The sequence below is a fragment of the Coregonus clupeaformis genome, chromosome 3 (assembly GCF_020615455.1).
Source record: "Coregonus clupeaformis isolate EN_2021a chromosome 3, ASM2061545v1, whole genome shotgun sequence".
Taxonomy (NCBI): domain Eukaryota; kingdom Metazoa; phylum Chordata; class Actinopteri; order Salmoniformes; family Salmonidae; genus Coregonus; species Coregonus clupeaformis.
Genome location: NC_059194.1, coordinates 44,215,058 through 44,231,985, shown reverse-complemented (window position 1 = coordinate 44,231,985; position 16,928 = coordinate 44,215,058). Strand labels below are relative to the sequence as shown.

Here is a 16,928-nt window from a genome sequence, read left to right as displayed (position 1 = left end):
CCATCTCTGTACCCCACACATACAAATATCTGTAAGGTCCCTCAATCGAGTAGTGAATTGCATGCACAGATTCAACCACAAAGACCAGGGAAGTTTTTCAATGACTCAAAAAGAAGGGCACAGATTGGTAGATTGGTAAAAAATAAAAAAGGCAGAATGCTGAATATCCCTTTGAGCATGGTAAAGTTATTAATTACACTTTGGATGGTGTATCAATACACCCAGTCACTACAAAGATACAGGCGTCCTTCCTAACTCAGTTGCTGGAGAGGAAGGAAACTGATCAGAGATTCCATGAGGCCAATGGTGATTTTAAAACAGTTACAGAGTTTAGTGGTTGTGATATGAGAAAACTGAGGATGGATCAACAACATTGTAGTTACTCCACAATACTAACCTAAATGACAGAGTGAAAAGAAGGAAGCTTGTACAGAATAAAAAATATTCCAAAACATACAGTTTGCAACAAGGCACTTTAAGATGATCGATCGGAACAAGATGGCGGACTGAACACAGCGGTGCAGATCGCCTCAAGATAAAAATGTAATATTGAATATCTGTAAGTTAGACAAAATATTAGCACTTCACATACTGGTGGGTATTAACCTTCAATCTGGATAATAACACAAAACAAATCATAAGGCTAGAGAAATGTATCGACAAATATTACGAAAACAAGCAACACCCAAACATGACGGAGAGTAAACAAGGAGAACCAATCACCAAAAGAAAACGCGACTCCTCGACGGACACAGACGATTTAAGCTTTTCACCACCGGAAATGGTAAGGGTGGAAACCGATCTGTTAAAATTGATAAATGACAAACTGGGCATACTTGAATTAGTCAGTAAAGATATAAAGGAGTTGAAGGTGAGCCTCGAAATGAGGGATGAAAAAGCTGTGACAATGGCGAAAGCTAAAAGGGACAGTAAATTAGATTGAAACTTGAACTTAAAAAGAAGAACCTTTCTGAGAGAAGCCTTACTTGACATACAGATTAGATCTATGAGAGAAAATATGGTACTTACTGGTATCCAAGAGAAAGAAGGAGAAGTTCCTGAGGGTGTGGTGAGGGAGTTCCTTCATACAGAGGTTCAGATCCCACGCGAAGCTGTCGACAAAATCCAACTTGAACGTGTACACCATTTCAGACAGAGAGGACAGAGATATGAGCACCCAATCATTGCCAAATTTGCTTTCTTTAAAGATAAACTAATGGTTAAAAGGCTGGGTAAAAGACTCGCTGACACGAAAATAGGCATGAATGATCAGTTCCAAAAGGAAATTGAAGAACGGCGCAAAGTTCTGTACCGAATCTTCAAGGAGAATAGATTAAAAGGGAAATGTAGCTCTCGTGGTCGATAAACTGTATATTGATAACCAAATGTTCCGAGACACAAAGACTACTCCATGGCTATTCTAAATATTACAAAATTCCCATAGAGGAGTCGAATCATGGAACACCCAATACTAGCCATGGTAGGGATTGTAATAAAAAACAATTGTTAAAGAAACAAACTACAACTACACTATACTATTCTAGACAGGGAATGTTGGAAAATAATTAGTATTAGACTTTCCATTTATAGTATTTTATAAATTGATAAGACAGCATTAGAAGAAAGGATAATTTGCTAAATAAAGTATAAGGAACTGGAACACAGCAAACAGAGGACATAGAAGGCACAGTATGTGCGGATGTATTGTGATGGAAGGTGGGGTGTGTGTTTTTGTTTTTGGAAAAGTGTGGAGTTAAGTGAGTGAAAAAGGATAACAGTTGCAAATCCCAACGCCCATATGTGTTTGTGAGCAGGGGTTGTGAGAGAGAGCTTTCAATTTTGTGCATATATGGGATATACATTTTTGAAGTAAATTAAATAGTTCATTTATTTATTGTCCTATCATGATTAAATGTTCCCCAACCCTATACCCTAGACACCCACCTGAGCGACCCATATACAGTGGCTTGCGAAAGTATTCACCCCCTTGGCATTTTTCCTATTTTGTTGCCTTACAACCTGGAATTAAAATGGATTTTTTGGGGGTTTGTATCATTTGATTTAAACAGCATGCCTGTATATGCCTGTCAATACTTTGTAGAACCACCTTTTGCAGCAATTACAGCTGCACGTCTCTTGGGGTATGTCTCTATAAGCTTGGCAAATCTAGCCACTGGGATTTTTGCCCATTCTTCAAGGCAAAACTGCTCCAGCTACTTCAAGTTGGATGGGTTCCGTTGGTGTACAGCAATCTTTAAGTCATACCACAGATTCTCAATTGGATTGAGGTCTTGGCTTTGACTAGGCCATTCCAAGACATTTCGAGTGTTGCTTTAGCAGTATGCTTAGGGTCATTGTCCTGCTAGAAGGTGAACCTCCGTCCCAGTCTCAAATCTCTGTAAGACTGAAACCGGTTTCCCTCAAGAATTTCCCTGTATTTAGCACCATCCATCATTCCTTTAATTCTGACCAGTTTCCCAGTCCCTGCCGATGAAAAACATCCCCACTGCATGATGCTGCCACCCCCATGCTTCACTGTGGGGATGGTGTTCTCGGGATGATGAGAGGTGTTGGGTTTGCGCCAGACATTTTCCTTGATGGCGAAAAAAGCTCAATTTTAGTCTCATCTGACCAGAGTACCATCTTCCATATGTTTGGGGAGTCTCCCACATGCCTTTTGGTGAACACCAAATGTGTTTGCTTATTTTTTTCTTTAAGCAATGGCTTTTTTCTGGCCATTCTTCCGTAAAGCCCAGCTTTGTGGATTGTATGGCTTAAAGTGGGCCTATGGACAGATACTCCAATCTCCGCTGTGGAGCTTTGCAGCTCTTTCAGGGTTATCTTTGGTCTCTTTGTTACCTCTCTGATTAATGCCCTCCTTGTCTAGTCCGTGAGTTTTGGTGGGCGGCCCTCTCTTGGCAGGTTTGTTGTGGTGCCATATTATTTCCATTTTTTAATAATGGATTTAATGGTGCTCCGTGGGATGTTCAAAGTGGTGGATATTTTTTTATAACTTACCCCTGATCTGTACTTCTCCACAACTTCAGAACAGGTGTATATGTACTGAGATCATATGACACTTAGATTGCACACAGGTGGACTTTATTTAACTAATTATGTGACTTCTGAAGGTAATTGGTTGCACCAGATCTTATTTATGGGCTTCATAGCAAAGGGGGTGAATACATATGCACACACCACTTTTCCTTTATTTATTTTGTATACTTTTTTGAAACAAGTTATTTTTTTTCATTTCACTTCACCAATTTGGACTATTTTGTCTGTGTCCATTACATGAAATAAAAATAAAAATAAATTTAAATTACAGGTTGTAATGCAACAAAATAGGAAAAACGCCAAGGGGGATGAATACTTTTGCAAGGCACTGTACTAAGGAGAAGTCTTTATCTGTATTATAGGCCTACTGTAAGTAGCCTATACGCAGCCAAATCAGAAAGATGAATGCAATCAGAGACCTACTAAAGCAGCACCGCCCCCTCAAGATTCTGAGCCTGCCTGGCAGTGTTGGTCCTACAAAGCCAAAGCCTCCTGATGGGAGAGCATACTATACAGGGAAATTGTCAAAGCTGCTAATGAGAACCTTGATGACCTTGTACCTAGCCAGTGGGGATTCCAGTGGGGTGCCCCCACCCAGGTGATGGCAGTGCTGGCAACACTAGCTGCAGTAACACATGGGGAGGGGGTCACACCCTGGTGGCACAAAATGATCAAAGGTCTGACTGCACAGAGATGTTTGGAAAAATTGTCAAAACGGGGGACCAGCATGTGTGTGTATAAGGGGAAGGGGGTGAATCTGATCTCCATCACCTAGGACTTGGTTAATCAAATCTCCCCAATTTTGCCAGCTTTTCCTAAATTTTGCATTCCTTCTCAAACAGTTGCAACTGTACATGCATTTGTAAATCAAGTCCTTTCTTGAGTTGGGCTCAGGTATGGAACAACTGTTGAGCATCTGAGTTTATGGTTGTTTGTGGGGAAAGGGGTTGAGTGGGTATGAGTGTTTGTGTGTGTGTGTGTGTGTGTGTGTATGTATCCCACATCTGTTGCTAGGGAGTAAATATGTTAGGGACAATATAGGATGAATCAGAATAATTGTTTGCTAAAATAATAATTGCTTGCCAAAAATTAAATTTTTGTAATGGCAATCCTGGTTAGAGGTAACAATCCTTCGCAAGAACTGCCTAAATTATTACAAATATGATTTGTTAATTATGGAAATTAAGATACACAGGATGTATATTTTAATAGCTATATATAATGCAAATCGAGGTGAGGGCGATGGAAATGCTTTTGGCGGTTGATCTGCTTCTGTTCTGTGGGTGGCATTGTGTGCTCTTTTCGAAGGATGGGTCCTGGTCTCTCGGGGGCCCTGGGATCCAGTGGGACGGGGGTGGTCGGCCGGTCACTGGGTTGACAACCAAACTTGGGATGGGGAGGGGTTATAGCGGGTGTAATAGTGGGGAACAATTTGAGGTTTACTTAGTAGCAATGCAATTATCATGGTACAGCTACAGTGGGGAAAAAACGTTTTTAGTCAGCCACCAATTGTGCAAGTTCTCCCACTTAAAAAGATGAGAGAGGCCTGTAATTTTCATCATAGGTACATGTCAACTATGACAGACAAATTGAGAAAAGAAAATCCAGAAAATCACATTGTAGGATTTTTTATGAATTTATTTGCGAATTATGGTGGAAATAAGTATTTGGTCACCTACAAACAAGCAAGATTTCTGGCTCTCACAGACCTGTAACTTCTTCTTTAAGAGGCTCCTCTGTCCTCCACTCGTTACCTGTATTAATGGCACCTGTTTGAACTTGTTATCAGTATAAAAGACACCTGTCCTCAACATCAAACAGTCACACTCCAAATTCCACTATGGCCAAGACCAAAGAGCTGTCAAAGGACACCAGAAACAAAATTGTAGTCCTGCACCAGGCTGGGAAGACTGAATCTGCAATAGGTAAGCAGCTTGGTTTGAAGAAATCAACTGTGGGAGCAATTATTAGGAAATGGAAGACATACAAGACCACTGATAATCTCCCTCGATCTGGGGCTCCACGCAAGATCTCACCCCGTGGGGTCAAAATGATCACAAGAACGGTGAGCAAAAATCCCAAAACCACACGGGGGGACCTAGTGAATGACCTGCAGAGAGCTCGGACCAAAGTAACAAAGCCTACCATCAGTAACACACTACGCCGCAAGGGACTCAAATCCTGCAGTGCCAGACGTGTCCCCCTGCTTAAGCCAGTACATGTCCAGGCCCGTCTGAAGTTTGCTAGAGTGCACTTGGATGATCCAGAAGAGGATTGGGAGAAAGTCATATGGTCAGATGAAACCAAAATATAACTGTTTGGTAAAAACTCAACTCGTCGTGTTTGGAGGACAAAGAATGCTGAGTTGCATCCAAAGAACACCATACCTACTGTGAAGCATGGGGGTGGAAACATCATGCTTCGGGGCTGTTTTTCTGCAACGGTACCAGGACGACTGATCCGTGTAAAGGAAAGAATGAATGGGGCCATGTATCATGAGATTTTGAGTGAAAACCTCCTTCCATCAGCAAGGGCATTGAAGATGAAACGTGGCTGGGTCTTTCAGCATGACAATGATCCCAAACACACCGCCCGGGCAACGAAGGAGTGGCTTCGTAAGAAGCATTTCAAGGTCCTGGAGTGGCCTAGCCAGTCTCCAGATCTCAACCCCATAGAACATCTTTGGAGGGACTTGAAAGTCCTTGTTGCCCAGCGACAGCCCCAAAACATCACTGCTCTAGAGGAGATCTGCATGGAGGAATGGACCAAAATACCAGCAACAGTGTGTGAAAACCTTGTGAAGACTTACAGAAAACGTTTGACCTGTGTCATTGCCAACAAATGGTATATAACAAAGTATTGAGAAACTTTAGTTATTGACCAAATACTTATTTTCCACAATTTGCAAATAAATTCATTAAAAATCCTACAATGTGATTTTCTGGATTTTCTTTCCTCATTTTGTCTGTCATAGTTGACGTGTACCTATGATGAAAATTACAGGCCTCTCTCATCTTTTTAAGTGGGAGAACTTGCACAATTGGTGGCTGACTAAATACTTTTTCCCCCACTGTATATATGGGGGTCATTACATATATGGAAGCTAAAATCTATCTGCAATATTAAAGCTGATCTACCCACCAAAATTTTTTAAATAAATAAATAAATAAATAATTATAATTATAATTATAATTATAATTAAAGATGCACTATGCAGAAATTGCTCAGCCATTTCCTGGTTGCTAAAATTCTAATAGTTCGCCTAATTTCAATTTATGCGACTAATCAAGGAGTATCGTGTAGAGAATCATTGTACCATCTAAACCGCTGTGAAATATATTTTCCATAACCAAATATATTGTATTTCCAGCTGTTTGAAGCTGGTGTACAAAAATGAAGGTAAAATACGCAAAAACGAAACTTAAAAAAGGGAAACAAAGAAATAGCGCAAATAGAACAGACTCTTCTTACACTTGCTTTCAATGAGAATGTCAGATCTATAACTCACATTTCTTTGTGAATTTTGTCGGGTCGCCCAAAAAGTTACACACAGTGAGGGAAAAAAAGTATTTGATTCCCTGCTGATTTTGAACGTTTGCCCACTGACAAAGACAATTTTAATGGTAGGTTTATTTGAACAGTGAGAGACAGAATGTGTGGCTTGGCCACTCCAAGACCTTAATGTGCTTCTTCTTGAGCCACTCCTTTGTTGCCTTGGCCGTGTGTTTTGTGTAATTGTCATGCTGGAATACCCATCCACGACCCATTCTCAATGCCCTGGCTGAGGGAAGGAGGTTCTCACCCAAGATTTGACGGTACATGGCCCCGTCCATCGTCCCTTTGATGCGGTGAAGTTGTCCTGTCCCCTTAGCAGAAAAACACCCCCAAAGCATAATGTTTCCACCTCCATGTTTGATGGTGGGGATGGTGTTCTTGGGGTCATAGGCAGCATTCCTCCTCCTCCAAACACGGCGAGTTGAGTTGATGCCAAAGAGCTTGATTTTGGTCTCATCTGACCACAACACTTTCACCCAGTTCTTCTCTGACTCATTCAGATGTTCATTGGCAAACTTCAGACGGCCCTGTATATGTGCTTTCTTGAGCAGGGGGACCTTGCGGGCACTGCAGGATTTCAGTCCTTCACGGCGTAGTGTGTTACCAATTGTTTTCTTGGTGACTATGGTCCCAGCTGCCTTGAGATCATTGACAAGATCCTCCCGTGTAGTTCTGGGCTGATTCCTCACCATTCTCATGATCATTGCAACTCCACGAGGTGAGATCTTGCATGGAGCCCCAGGCCGAGGGAGATTGACAGTTATTTTGTGTTTCTTCCATTTGCGAATAATCGCACCAACTGTTGTCACCTTCTCACCAAGCTGCTTGGGGATGGTCTTGTAGCCCATTCCAGCATTGTGTAGGTCTACAATCTTGTCCCTGACATCCTTGGAGAGCTTTTTGGTCTTGGCCATGGTGGAGAGTTTGGAATCTGATTGATTGATTGCTTCTGTGGACAGGTGTCTTTTATACAGGTAACAAGCTGAGATTAGGAGCACTCCCTTTAAGAGTGTGCTCCTAATCTCAGCTCGTTACCTGTATAAAAGACACCTGGGAGCCAGAAATCTTTCTACTTATTTCCCTCATTAACATGCAAATCAATTTATAATATTTTTGACATTTGTTTTTTTCTGGATTTTTTTGTTGTTGTTATTCTGTCTCTCACTGTTCAAATAAACCTACCATTAAAATTATAGACTGATCATTTCTTTGTCAGTGGGCAAACGTACAAAACCAGCAGGGGATCAAATACTTTTTTCCCTCATTGTATTGCAGCTTTAAGTAATACTGCAAAAAACGTGGCAAAGAAATTTACTTTTTGTCCTGAATACAAAGCATTATGTTTGTGGCAAATCCAACACAACACATCACTGAGTACCACTCTTCATATTTTTAATCATGGTTGTGGTTGCATCATGTTATGGGTATGCTTGTCATCGGCTAGATCTAGTGAGTTTTTTAAAAATCAAAATAAACGGAATACAGCTACAAGCACAAGCAAAATCCTAGAGGCAAACCTGGTTCAGTATGCTTTCCAACAGACACTGGGAGACGAATTCACCTTTCAGCAGGACAAGGCCAAATCTACACTGGAGTTGCTTACCAAGACGACATTGAATGTTCCCGAGTGGCCTACAGTTTTGACTTAAATCGATTTGAAAATCTATGACATGACTTGAAAATGGCTGTCTAGCAATGATCAACAATTAAATTGACAGAGCTTGAAGAATTTAAAAAAGAATAATGGGCAAATATTGTACAATCCAGGTGTGCAAAGCTCTTAGTCACAATTTATACTTTCCTACACACACCTTTCCTACGCACTTCTCAGTATTTGGTATACAGACTTACCTTATTCATTTGCATAATGAGCTCTTCAGGTGTGGCTACCTTGTGTGCTCTGAATAAATGTCTTTCAACTGCTGAAAAACCTCCCACTTGCTGGCCAACAGATTTTCTAATGCCGTTTTCATTTAATATGGTTTTAGGTACATTTACAAAATGTCAAACTATTTTTTTTTGACTTTGTCATTATTTTGTATTGTGTGTAGATGGGTGAGAAAAAAATATAAATGTAATTAATTTTGAATTCAGGCTGTAACACAACAAAATGTGGAATAAGTTCTGAAGGCATTGTGTTTTAGGTTATTGTCCTGCTGAAAGGTGAATTTGTCTCCCAGTGTCTGTTGGAAAGCAGACTGAACCAGGTTTTCCTCTAGGATTTTGCCTGTGCTTTGCTCTATTCCATTTATTTTCATTCTAAAAAAACTCCTTAGTCCTTGCCGATGACAAGTATGCCCATAACATGATGCAGCCAACACCATGCTTGAAAATATGAAGAGTGGTACTCAGTGATATGTTGTGTTGGATTTGCCCCAAACATAACGCTTTGTATTCAGGATATAAAGTTAATTTCTTTGCCACATTTTTTGCAGTTTTACTTAGTGCCTTATTGCAAACAGGATGCATGTTTTGGAATATTTTTATTCTGTGCAGGCTTCCTTCTTTTCACTCTGTCATTTAGGTTAGTATTGTTGAGTAACTACAATGTTGTTGATCCATCCTCGGTTTTCTCCTATCACAGCCATTAAAGTCAGTAACTGTTTTAAAGTCACCCTTGGCCTCATGGTGAAATCCCTGATCAGTTTCCTTCCTCATCGTCAACTGAGTTAGGAAGAACGCCTGTATTTTTTTGTGACTGGGTGTATTGATACACCATCCATTGTGTAATTAATAACTTCACCATGCTTATAGGGATATATTCAATGTCTGCTTTTTTTATTTTTACCCATCTACCAATATGTGCCCTTCTTTTACCAGACATTGGAATACACCCATTGTCTTTGTGGTTGAATTTGAAATTCTTTGCTCGACTGAGGGACCTTGCAGATAATTGTATGTTATTATTGCACACAGAGTGAGTCCATGCAACTTATTATGTGACTTGTTAAGCACATTCTTACCACTGAAATTATTTAGGCTTGCCATAACAAAGGTGACAAATACTTATTGACTTTCATTTTTAATTAATTTGTCCCCCAAAAAACGTTTAAACATAATTCCACTTTGACATGATGTGTGTTGGCCAGTGACACAAAATCTCAATGTAATCCATTTTAAATTCAGGCTGTAACACAATGTGGAAAAAGTCAAGAAAAAAGTCACTTTCTGAAAGCACGATGACAAGTATAGAGCATGTTAAATGTGCAACCAGAGGAGGGAAAAACTCTAGACCACCTTTACTCCACACACAGAGACGCATACAAAGCTCTCCCTCACCCTCCATTTGGCAATCTGACCATAACTCTAGTGACTCGCTCAGTTCAGAAGTGATCAGATGACGTAGATGCTAAGCTACAGGACTGTTTTGCTAGCACAGACTGGAATATGTGATTCTTCCGATGCCATTGAGGAGTACACCACATCAGTCACTGGTTTCATCAATAACTGCATCGATGGCCTGCAAGTAGGGTTGAAAAAATGCTGGAAACTTTCCAAAAATCCTGGTTGAAGTATTCCCTGATTATTACCTCCCGTTTTTCCAAACCTGGAAAATTTACCAGAATTGTACAACCCTACCTGCAAGTCACATACTGGTTTGCAAAGTGATGTGTAATTCCTATCAGACTCCAGCCAGAGTTAGGATATCCAACAGTTTGATTGTTTGTTCACCCGCAACCTGCATTCAGAATGACTGCCAGTATTAAAAACATTGTAAGGAGACTACCTAAGCCATTTAAACTGGAACAACTATTTCAGTAACGGGTGCAAACATCTAACTAACTGATTGGAGTAGTTTAGAAAAATGTTATTCATTTTCATGTGGCATAAGATTAATCAATCAATGCAAAAACACAGATATTAAAAACAATTCTTAACAACCAACCTGCTCTAGCATGCTGGGAAATATGATAATGATTATGGTACAGATTTGCCTTTTTAGGGTACCACCCCAGTGACAAAGCCATTAGTTCCTTTTAGGTGGCAAAAATTAATCATTGTACCTAATGGTGGGTACAAATATTTACCTTTTTTCAATACATTGCTTTTCTGCTAAACAAAGGTACAGATCAGTACCATCAAGAGTTGAGGGTACACAAAATATGTTTGTACCCAGGGAAACAGGAATGTATCTTACCTGTATGTTGAGAGTGAGTGTGATAATTGTACCCCAGAAAACAATACCGTACCTTTATGTCTAAAGTGCAGGGCTACTGTGATGGTGAACACAATCAACTGGGCTAGTAGACACAAACTGCCTCACTTTCGATTTCCGTCCCTTAATGTCTCATCTCTTGTGTTCTTAATAGGATGTTTCTTTTCCCCCCAACTTCACCCACTCACATTTGCCTTTTTTTTCTTCTACATAATTAACTATTTAGAACTTCGAACCTCAAAAACATTTTTGTAGCCAGTTCTCAAGTCTTTCAGTACCCTTTGCACTCTGTGTAATTACCATGGAAACACAGTGAATCATCTGAGCCATGAATATCATCTGAACGTCACATAGGCCTACCTAATTAGTATATCTGATAGGGTTACAAAATTCCAGTAACTTTCCCAAAATTCCCAGGTTTTCCAGAAATCCTTGTTGGAATTTTGCTGGAATCAGCAAAGAATAAGCAGGAAATCTGGGAATCCTCCAACCGGGATTTATAGAAAACCTGGGAATTTTGGGAAAGTAACCGGAATATTGCAACCCTAATCCCAGAATTGCTTTACAGTATATATACTTACATTTCACTAATGATAATGTCCTTTTTCTTTGTCCCCGCAGCAAAATGCACCTATATGGCCCAGACTTTGTCAGAGGGCCAGCGTCTGCTAGCGAAGAGGTGCACAGAATGCAAGGTAACAACGGATCCATCCCTCCCTGACTAACATCATTAGGGTTGTCATGATACCATTATTGTGATACTCAGAACTATTGTGAAGTATTGTGAAGTATCATGATAGTCATGGCAAGGAAACAAAACATGAAGCAGACTTCATTTCTTGAGGAAACGGTCCTAGTGTTGGAAACAAATAAACAAACAGCCTTAAGGGTCACATTTGTGTATATTCAAAGCTATAGCACACAATATTTTACATAAAGCAGATTTTCAAAGAGTTGACCTTGCTTCGTGTTTTCCTTTTTGCCATGGAAAATCAAGTATCTTATTATTATGATACTGGTATTGTGACAAGCAAGTTGTACAACTCGGTTCTGTAGATTGATCTCTGTGTTATTTAATTATCCAACTGACTTTATTAGTTCTCAGAGCCCAGACACAATCTGTTCAATCTTTCTTTTTTTCTTTCTCTTCCATGAGCGAGATACGTGGGTAATTGAGAGTAATTTATGAACATAGAAACAAAGGGCTGTTTGAAGCGACTGAGGGGTAAATCTAAGGAGCAGGGCTGAGTCCCAATACGATCCCTCTACAGGACCCTATGGGCCGTGGTCAAAAGTAGTGCACTATTGGGAATAGATATCCATTTGGGTCACAGATTACATTTAAGGAGCAGGCAGCACAGGGACTGTATTGCAGTGCGGTAGACTATAATTAAAGTCATTATTCCACTGAGGGAAAAGAGGACTCTCTTCTCTATGTGCTACCATTTATCTTAAAAGGCAATTGTAAGAGAGAAAATGAGTGTTTTACTGGTGTATTTGGTTACAGAGAGACTAGCCAGGCAGACAGGAAAAAGGTTTTAAGGCCCCATTTAGACTTTAAAGTGATATTCTGTGCTCTGTAGCTAACTTTCCTTTCATCTGCCACCATGGTTGTTAAAGTGGAGAACGGGCCAGTTCAATGATATAAGTGTATATATTTCCCTTCATCAAATTACAGCAAACAGAGAGCTTAAAGGGGATATTTGGACATTACATTTAGAAAGTTGCCCCTATCACTCCCCTTGATGTTTAGCTATTGGTCACTTAAGTTAGCTGAAGCTTGTAGTGGCTGTTTAACCTTTTACTGCAGTGGGCTAAATCAGGGTCACACAGAGTGTTTCTTGGAAGTCTTAAACAAATCTACTTTGAAACAAAAGTATACACCTCAAACACATGGTTACAGCTGTACCATGTCACATATAGAGTTGAAATGAAATTACATTTTGTGTTTGCATCCCATTATTACACTTTCTATACATCACAGAAGACTGAAATGTAACAAAACCGTTTGACATAGAAACACTGGATTTTTGGCGGCTTCCAACTTTGTGGCAACAGTTTGGGAAAGGCCCTTTCCTGTATCAGCATGACAATGCCCCTGTGCACAATGTGAGGTCCATACAGACATGGTTTGTCGAGATCTGTGTGGAAGAACTTGACTGGCCTAAACAGAGCTCTCCACCCCATTGAACACCTTTGGGATGAATTAGAACGCCGACTGCGAGCCAGGCCTAATCGCCCAACATCAGTGCCCTCATCATGTAACTCAGTCAAGCAGTAAAATCAGAACAGCACCGACTGTGAAGAGACACACACACAGGCACACACACAGCATTCTCAAACACATGCTAACACACTCTAAATACACATACATTTTAATATTGTTATTTTTCTGTATTATTGATTTTGTATTGTAGATATGTTATAGTAGAGTAGTGTGTAATAGTGTGTTGTGTTATGTATTGTTTTATTGTATGTAATTGTGATTGGACCCCAGGAAGAGTAGCTGCTGCCTTGACAGCATCTAATGGGGATCCGTAATAAATAAAATATAACAAATAGTGCACTACTTTTCACCAGGAGCCATAGGGCTCTGGTCAAACGTAGTGCACTATGTAGGGAATATGGTGTCATTTGTGACACAGACCCAGTTGGTGTAGCACCTGGAAGGGGGTGACTTTGAAGTAACTTTGAAAGAGAGAGGTGTCTTAGGGGTCTGAGTCAAAGCCTCACACAGGGACCATGGAGAGGCACACAGGGACCATGGAGGAGCGGAAACTGAGACAGGTTGACTCGTGTAACTGTACGCGTGGCTATTTTATTTTGAAAGCCCATGGGAGGATGAGGAAGACCGTTTTATAGAGAAGAGAGCCTGAGTTCTTTCCCTTTCTTTGTGAATCTGTGTATATCCCTGTCTCTATGTGTTTACATTCATGTTGTGAGTAATGTGCCTATATTCTGTAGTGTGTTTCTCTTTTTGCAAGTGTCGATAATTTGTTGACATGTAATTATTGGAAACAACCTATCGCTAACATGCTAATTCTATTCTAATGTTAATTGCCCCTGAGGGGATTAATAAAGTTGTGTTGAATTGAATTGCTTGAATGTGTGTATTTGGGTTGTGTTTGCAGAACGGGCTGATGGTGAGCGTGACAGAGAACTGTCCGGAACTCAACTGCACCCTCAAGGAACAGATCCTACCTGACAACAGGTGCTGCAATGTCTGCAAAGGTTGGTCCTTCATCTATAAAGTCGCTTGCTATTGGTTCAACCCTCAGTCCCTCTCCCCTTTCAGTATCTCACTGGCTGAGCCATCATCTTCCACTACCCAGCATCTACTGAGTCTGAATCATTCCTCATTGCCGTCTATCATTGGTCCCACCCTTACAACCTGTTGTCTTCCATTGGACCAGCCCAGTGATTGACAGGCCCTTGCACCAATCATGAGAGCAGCGAGGAGCTAACAGATCTAATCCCGGCCTGCTGCTTGTTCGAGTGGAGCCAATGTCTGTGTCCCAAATGGCACCATATTCCCTATATAGTGCACTTATACTGTATAGTGCACAACCTTTTACCAGGATCTCTCAAATGGCTCTATTTGTCTCTTTGCATGAATGTTTCATCTGTTGTTGGCTGGAGTTCAGAGCAGATTGGTCTGCTTTAGACCGGCTCTCGTTGTGCCAATTTGCATAATTCCTACCATTTTGGCAGCGAAATAATATATCATCTAAATATCCATGGGTAATTTTGTAAATAGACTGAATACACACAAACCGTTTGAGGCAGGCGACTGTGAAACTACTGTGAAACTATGTGAATAAGAGAGATAAGTGGAAAAAATATGCCCACCTTAGAGATGAATATGGTCAATTTCACCTGAACAAATACTAATTTGTTAAACCAAGCCTTATCATTTGGTCTATGTATTTGGTCATTCAGTCAAACATCAGTGCAGTGCAGAGAAGAGGAGTCTTTTCCCTTTCAGAACATCTTCCACTCATAACCTGCCATTATCTCCGTGTGGGTTGGATGAGGCTTGTTAAATTGGATATTACCCACTAGTCATTAAATTGGCATATTCTACCTTTTCCATTGCACTGAATGGACAAGTTTAAAGCCCTCGTCAAAGGGATAGGGGGATGTGTGTGCACGCTGTAGGCCTGCAAGTGCTTTTTCTTTCTCTCTCCCTCGTGGCGTCAGCCAAACTTCCACCTCTCACGTTCTGACTCTTTGTACATGTAAGACCTCTTCTGAGGGAGAGGGAGGGAGGGAGAGAAAGGGAGAATATGACAGAGAAAGAAAGACAGAGGGATAAAGAGAGAAAAACATGTCAGAGAGAGAGAGTATATGCAGAACGAGAGAGAGAGATTACAGAGAAGGAAAGACAGAGGGATAAAGAGAGAAAAACATGTCAGAGAGAGAGAGAGAGAGAGAGAGAGAGAGAGAGAGAGAGAGAGAGAGAGAGAGAGAGAGAGAGAGAGAGAGAGAGAATGCAGACTGCTCTATCTGCAGTAGGCTAAGCACTGTGGTTCAGAGGGGGGGTTTACAGAGAGTGGTACTGGCGCTACTCATTACTGGGAATGAAGGGATAGATGGGTTCAGATTGAGAGAGGAGACGACTGAGTAATCTACTGTACATGCAGGCCTGTGTCTGGCTGCCTGCCTGCCTGCCTGCCTGCCTGTTTGTCTGGCAGGCTGGCTGTCTGGCTGGCTGGCTGGCTGCCTACCTGTTTGTCTGTCAGTCGTCTGGCAGGCTGGCTGTCTGGCTGTCTGTCTGTGTGCATCTGTTTGATTGATTACGCTCTCTCTTCTCGGCAGGCATTTTTCCTGGAGATTATTTATTGTATATGTGTGTTTGTCTGGGGCAAGCTACAAACTCAAAGCGTTCCACAAAATCATAAAGTTTCCATGCCCCATTCCTTGCTTTTGGTACTATAGTTTTGTGGACTTTGAGTTTGTATTAGCATATGGCGATAGATCAACAACAACAACAAAATCTCAAGTTCCTGAAAAGTTGATTTTGGATTACAGGCCTTTTCCAGGACTCATTTTCTACCTCATCACTTCGCCCAACCCCACTGTCAGCACCCTGTGTGATCTCAGTCAAACCCAGACTGTTGAGTCAGAACTTTGTCCCCCTCTCTCCTTAGGCTACGACTTCTGCGCAGAGGGACTCATTTGTGGGGAAAATTCGGAGTGTAAAAACCGGAATTCCAGAGCGGAGTGTGAGTGCAAGAGCGGCTTTGCCTCCATCCACGGGGACTCCACATACTGTGAAGGTAGGCGGCTGTGCACTATTTGACTGGGTCTTTGAGTAGAAGATTCTGAACTATGGCTGGGTATATGACGGGTTGATTTAGAGCTTGTTTTGTGTATGTGGAAGTTGTATTTCTTTAATGCAATGAGTGGATATGTGGGTATGTGAGATGCCTGGCCCATTCCATACAGTAGATGCCTAAGAGAGAGCGTGGGCATTGAACCAACTATCTTAGGGTTTAGGAGGACATTTTGGAAACGAAGATCTCATTCTGTATTTGTATTTATTTGAATTTATTAGGGATCCCCATTAGCAGCTGCCAAGGCAGCAGCTACTCTTCCTGGGGTCCAAACACATTAAGGCACTTATATTACATGTAAACAAAAGATAAAACAGTACATCATATAACATTATTACACCACTACCTATCTACAATACAAAATGTATAATACCATCATACAACATTATTACAGTGTATGTGTGTGTAGAGTGCGTGTGCTTGCGCTTGTGTGCGTATGCGTGTCTGTACCTTTGTGTGTGTCTCTTCACAGTCCCCGCTGTTCCATAAGTATTTTAACCTTTTTTTAAAAATCTGATTCTACTGCTTGCATCAGTTACCTGATGTGGAATAGAGTTCCATGTAGTGGGAGACGTACAGTATTATATAGAGCCATGACTACATGGAACTCTATTCCACATCAGGTGTCTGATTCTACTGCTTGCATCAGTTACCTGATGTGGAATGGAGTTCAATTTAGTCATGGCTCTATGTAGTATTGTGCGCCTCCCATAGTCTGTTCTGGACTCTCTCTGTTCTGGTGGCATGTCTTGTGGGGTATGCATGGGTGTCCGAGCTGTGTGCTAGTAGTGTAAACAGACAGCTTGGTACATTCAGCTTGTCAA

General features: G+C 41.0%; 1 protein-coding gene across 1 annotated transcript in view; it reads left to right on the top strand.

The window, feature by feature from the left end:
• The window catches only part of LOC121579071 (protein kinase C-binding protein NELL1-like), a 519,122-nt gene that overhangs the window by 283,629 nt on the left and 218,565 nt on the right, over nucleotides 1–16,928 (top strand). Inside the window, exons 10-12 of the mRNA XM_041893338.1 lie at nucleotides 11,390–11,463; nucleotides 13,900–13,999; nucleotides 15,919–16,047. Of these exons, the coding sequence (XP_041749272.1) occupies nucleotides 11,390–11,463; nucleotides 13,900–13,999; nucleotides 15,919–16,047 (303 nt within the window). The remainder of the gene's footprint in view (nucleotides 1–11,389; nucleotides 11,464–13,899; nucleotides 14,000–15,918; nucleotides 16,048–16,928) is intronic.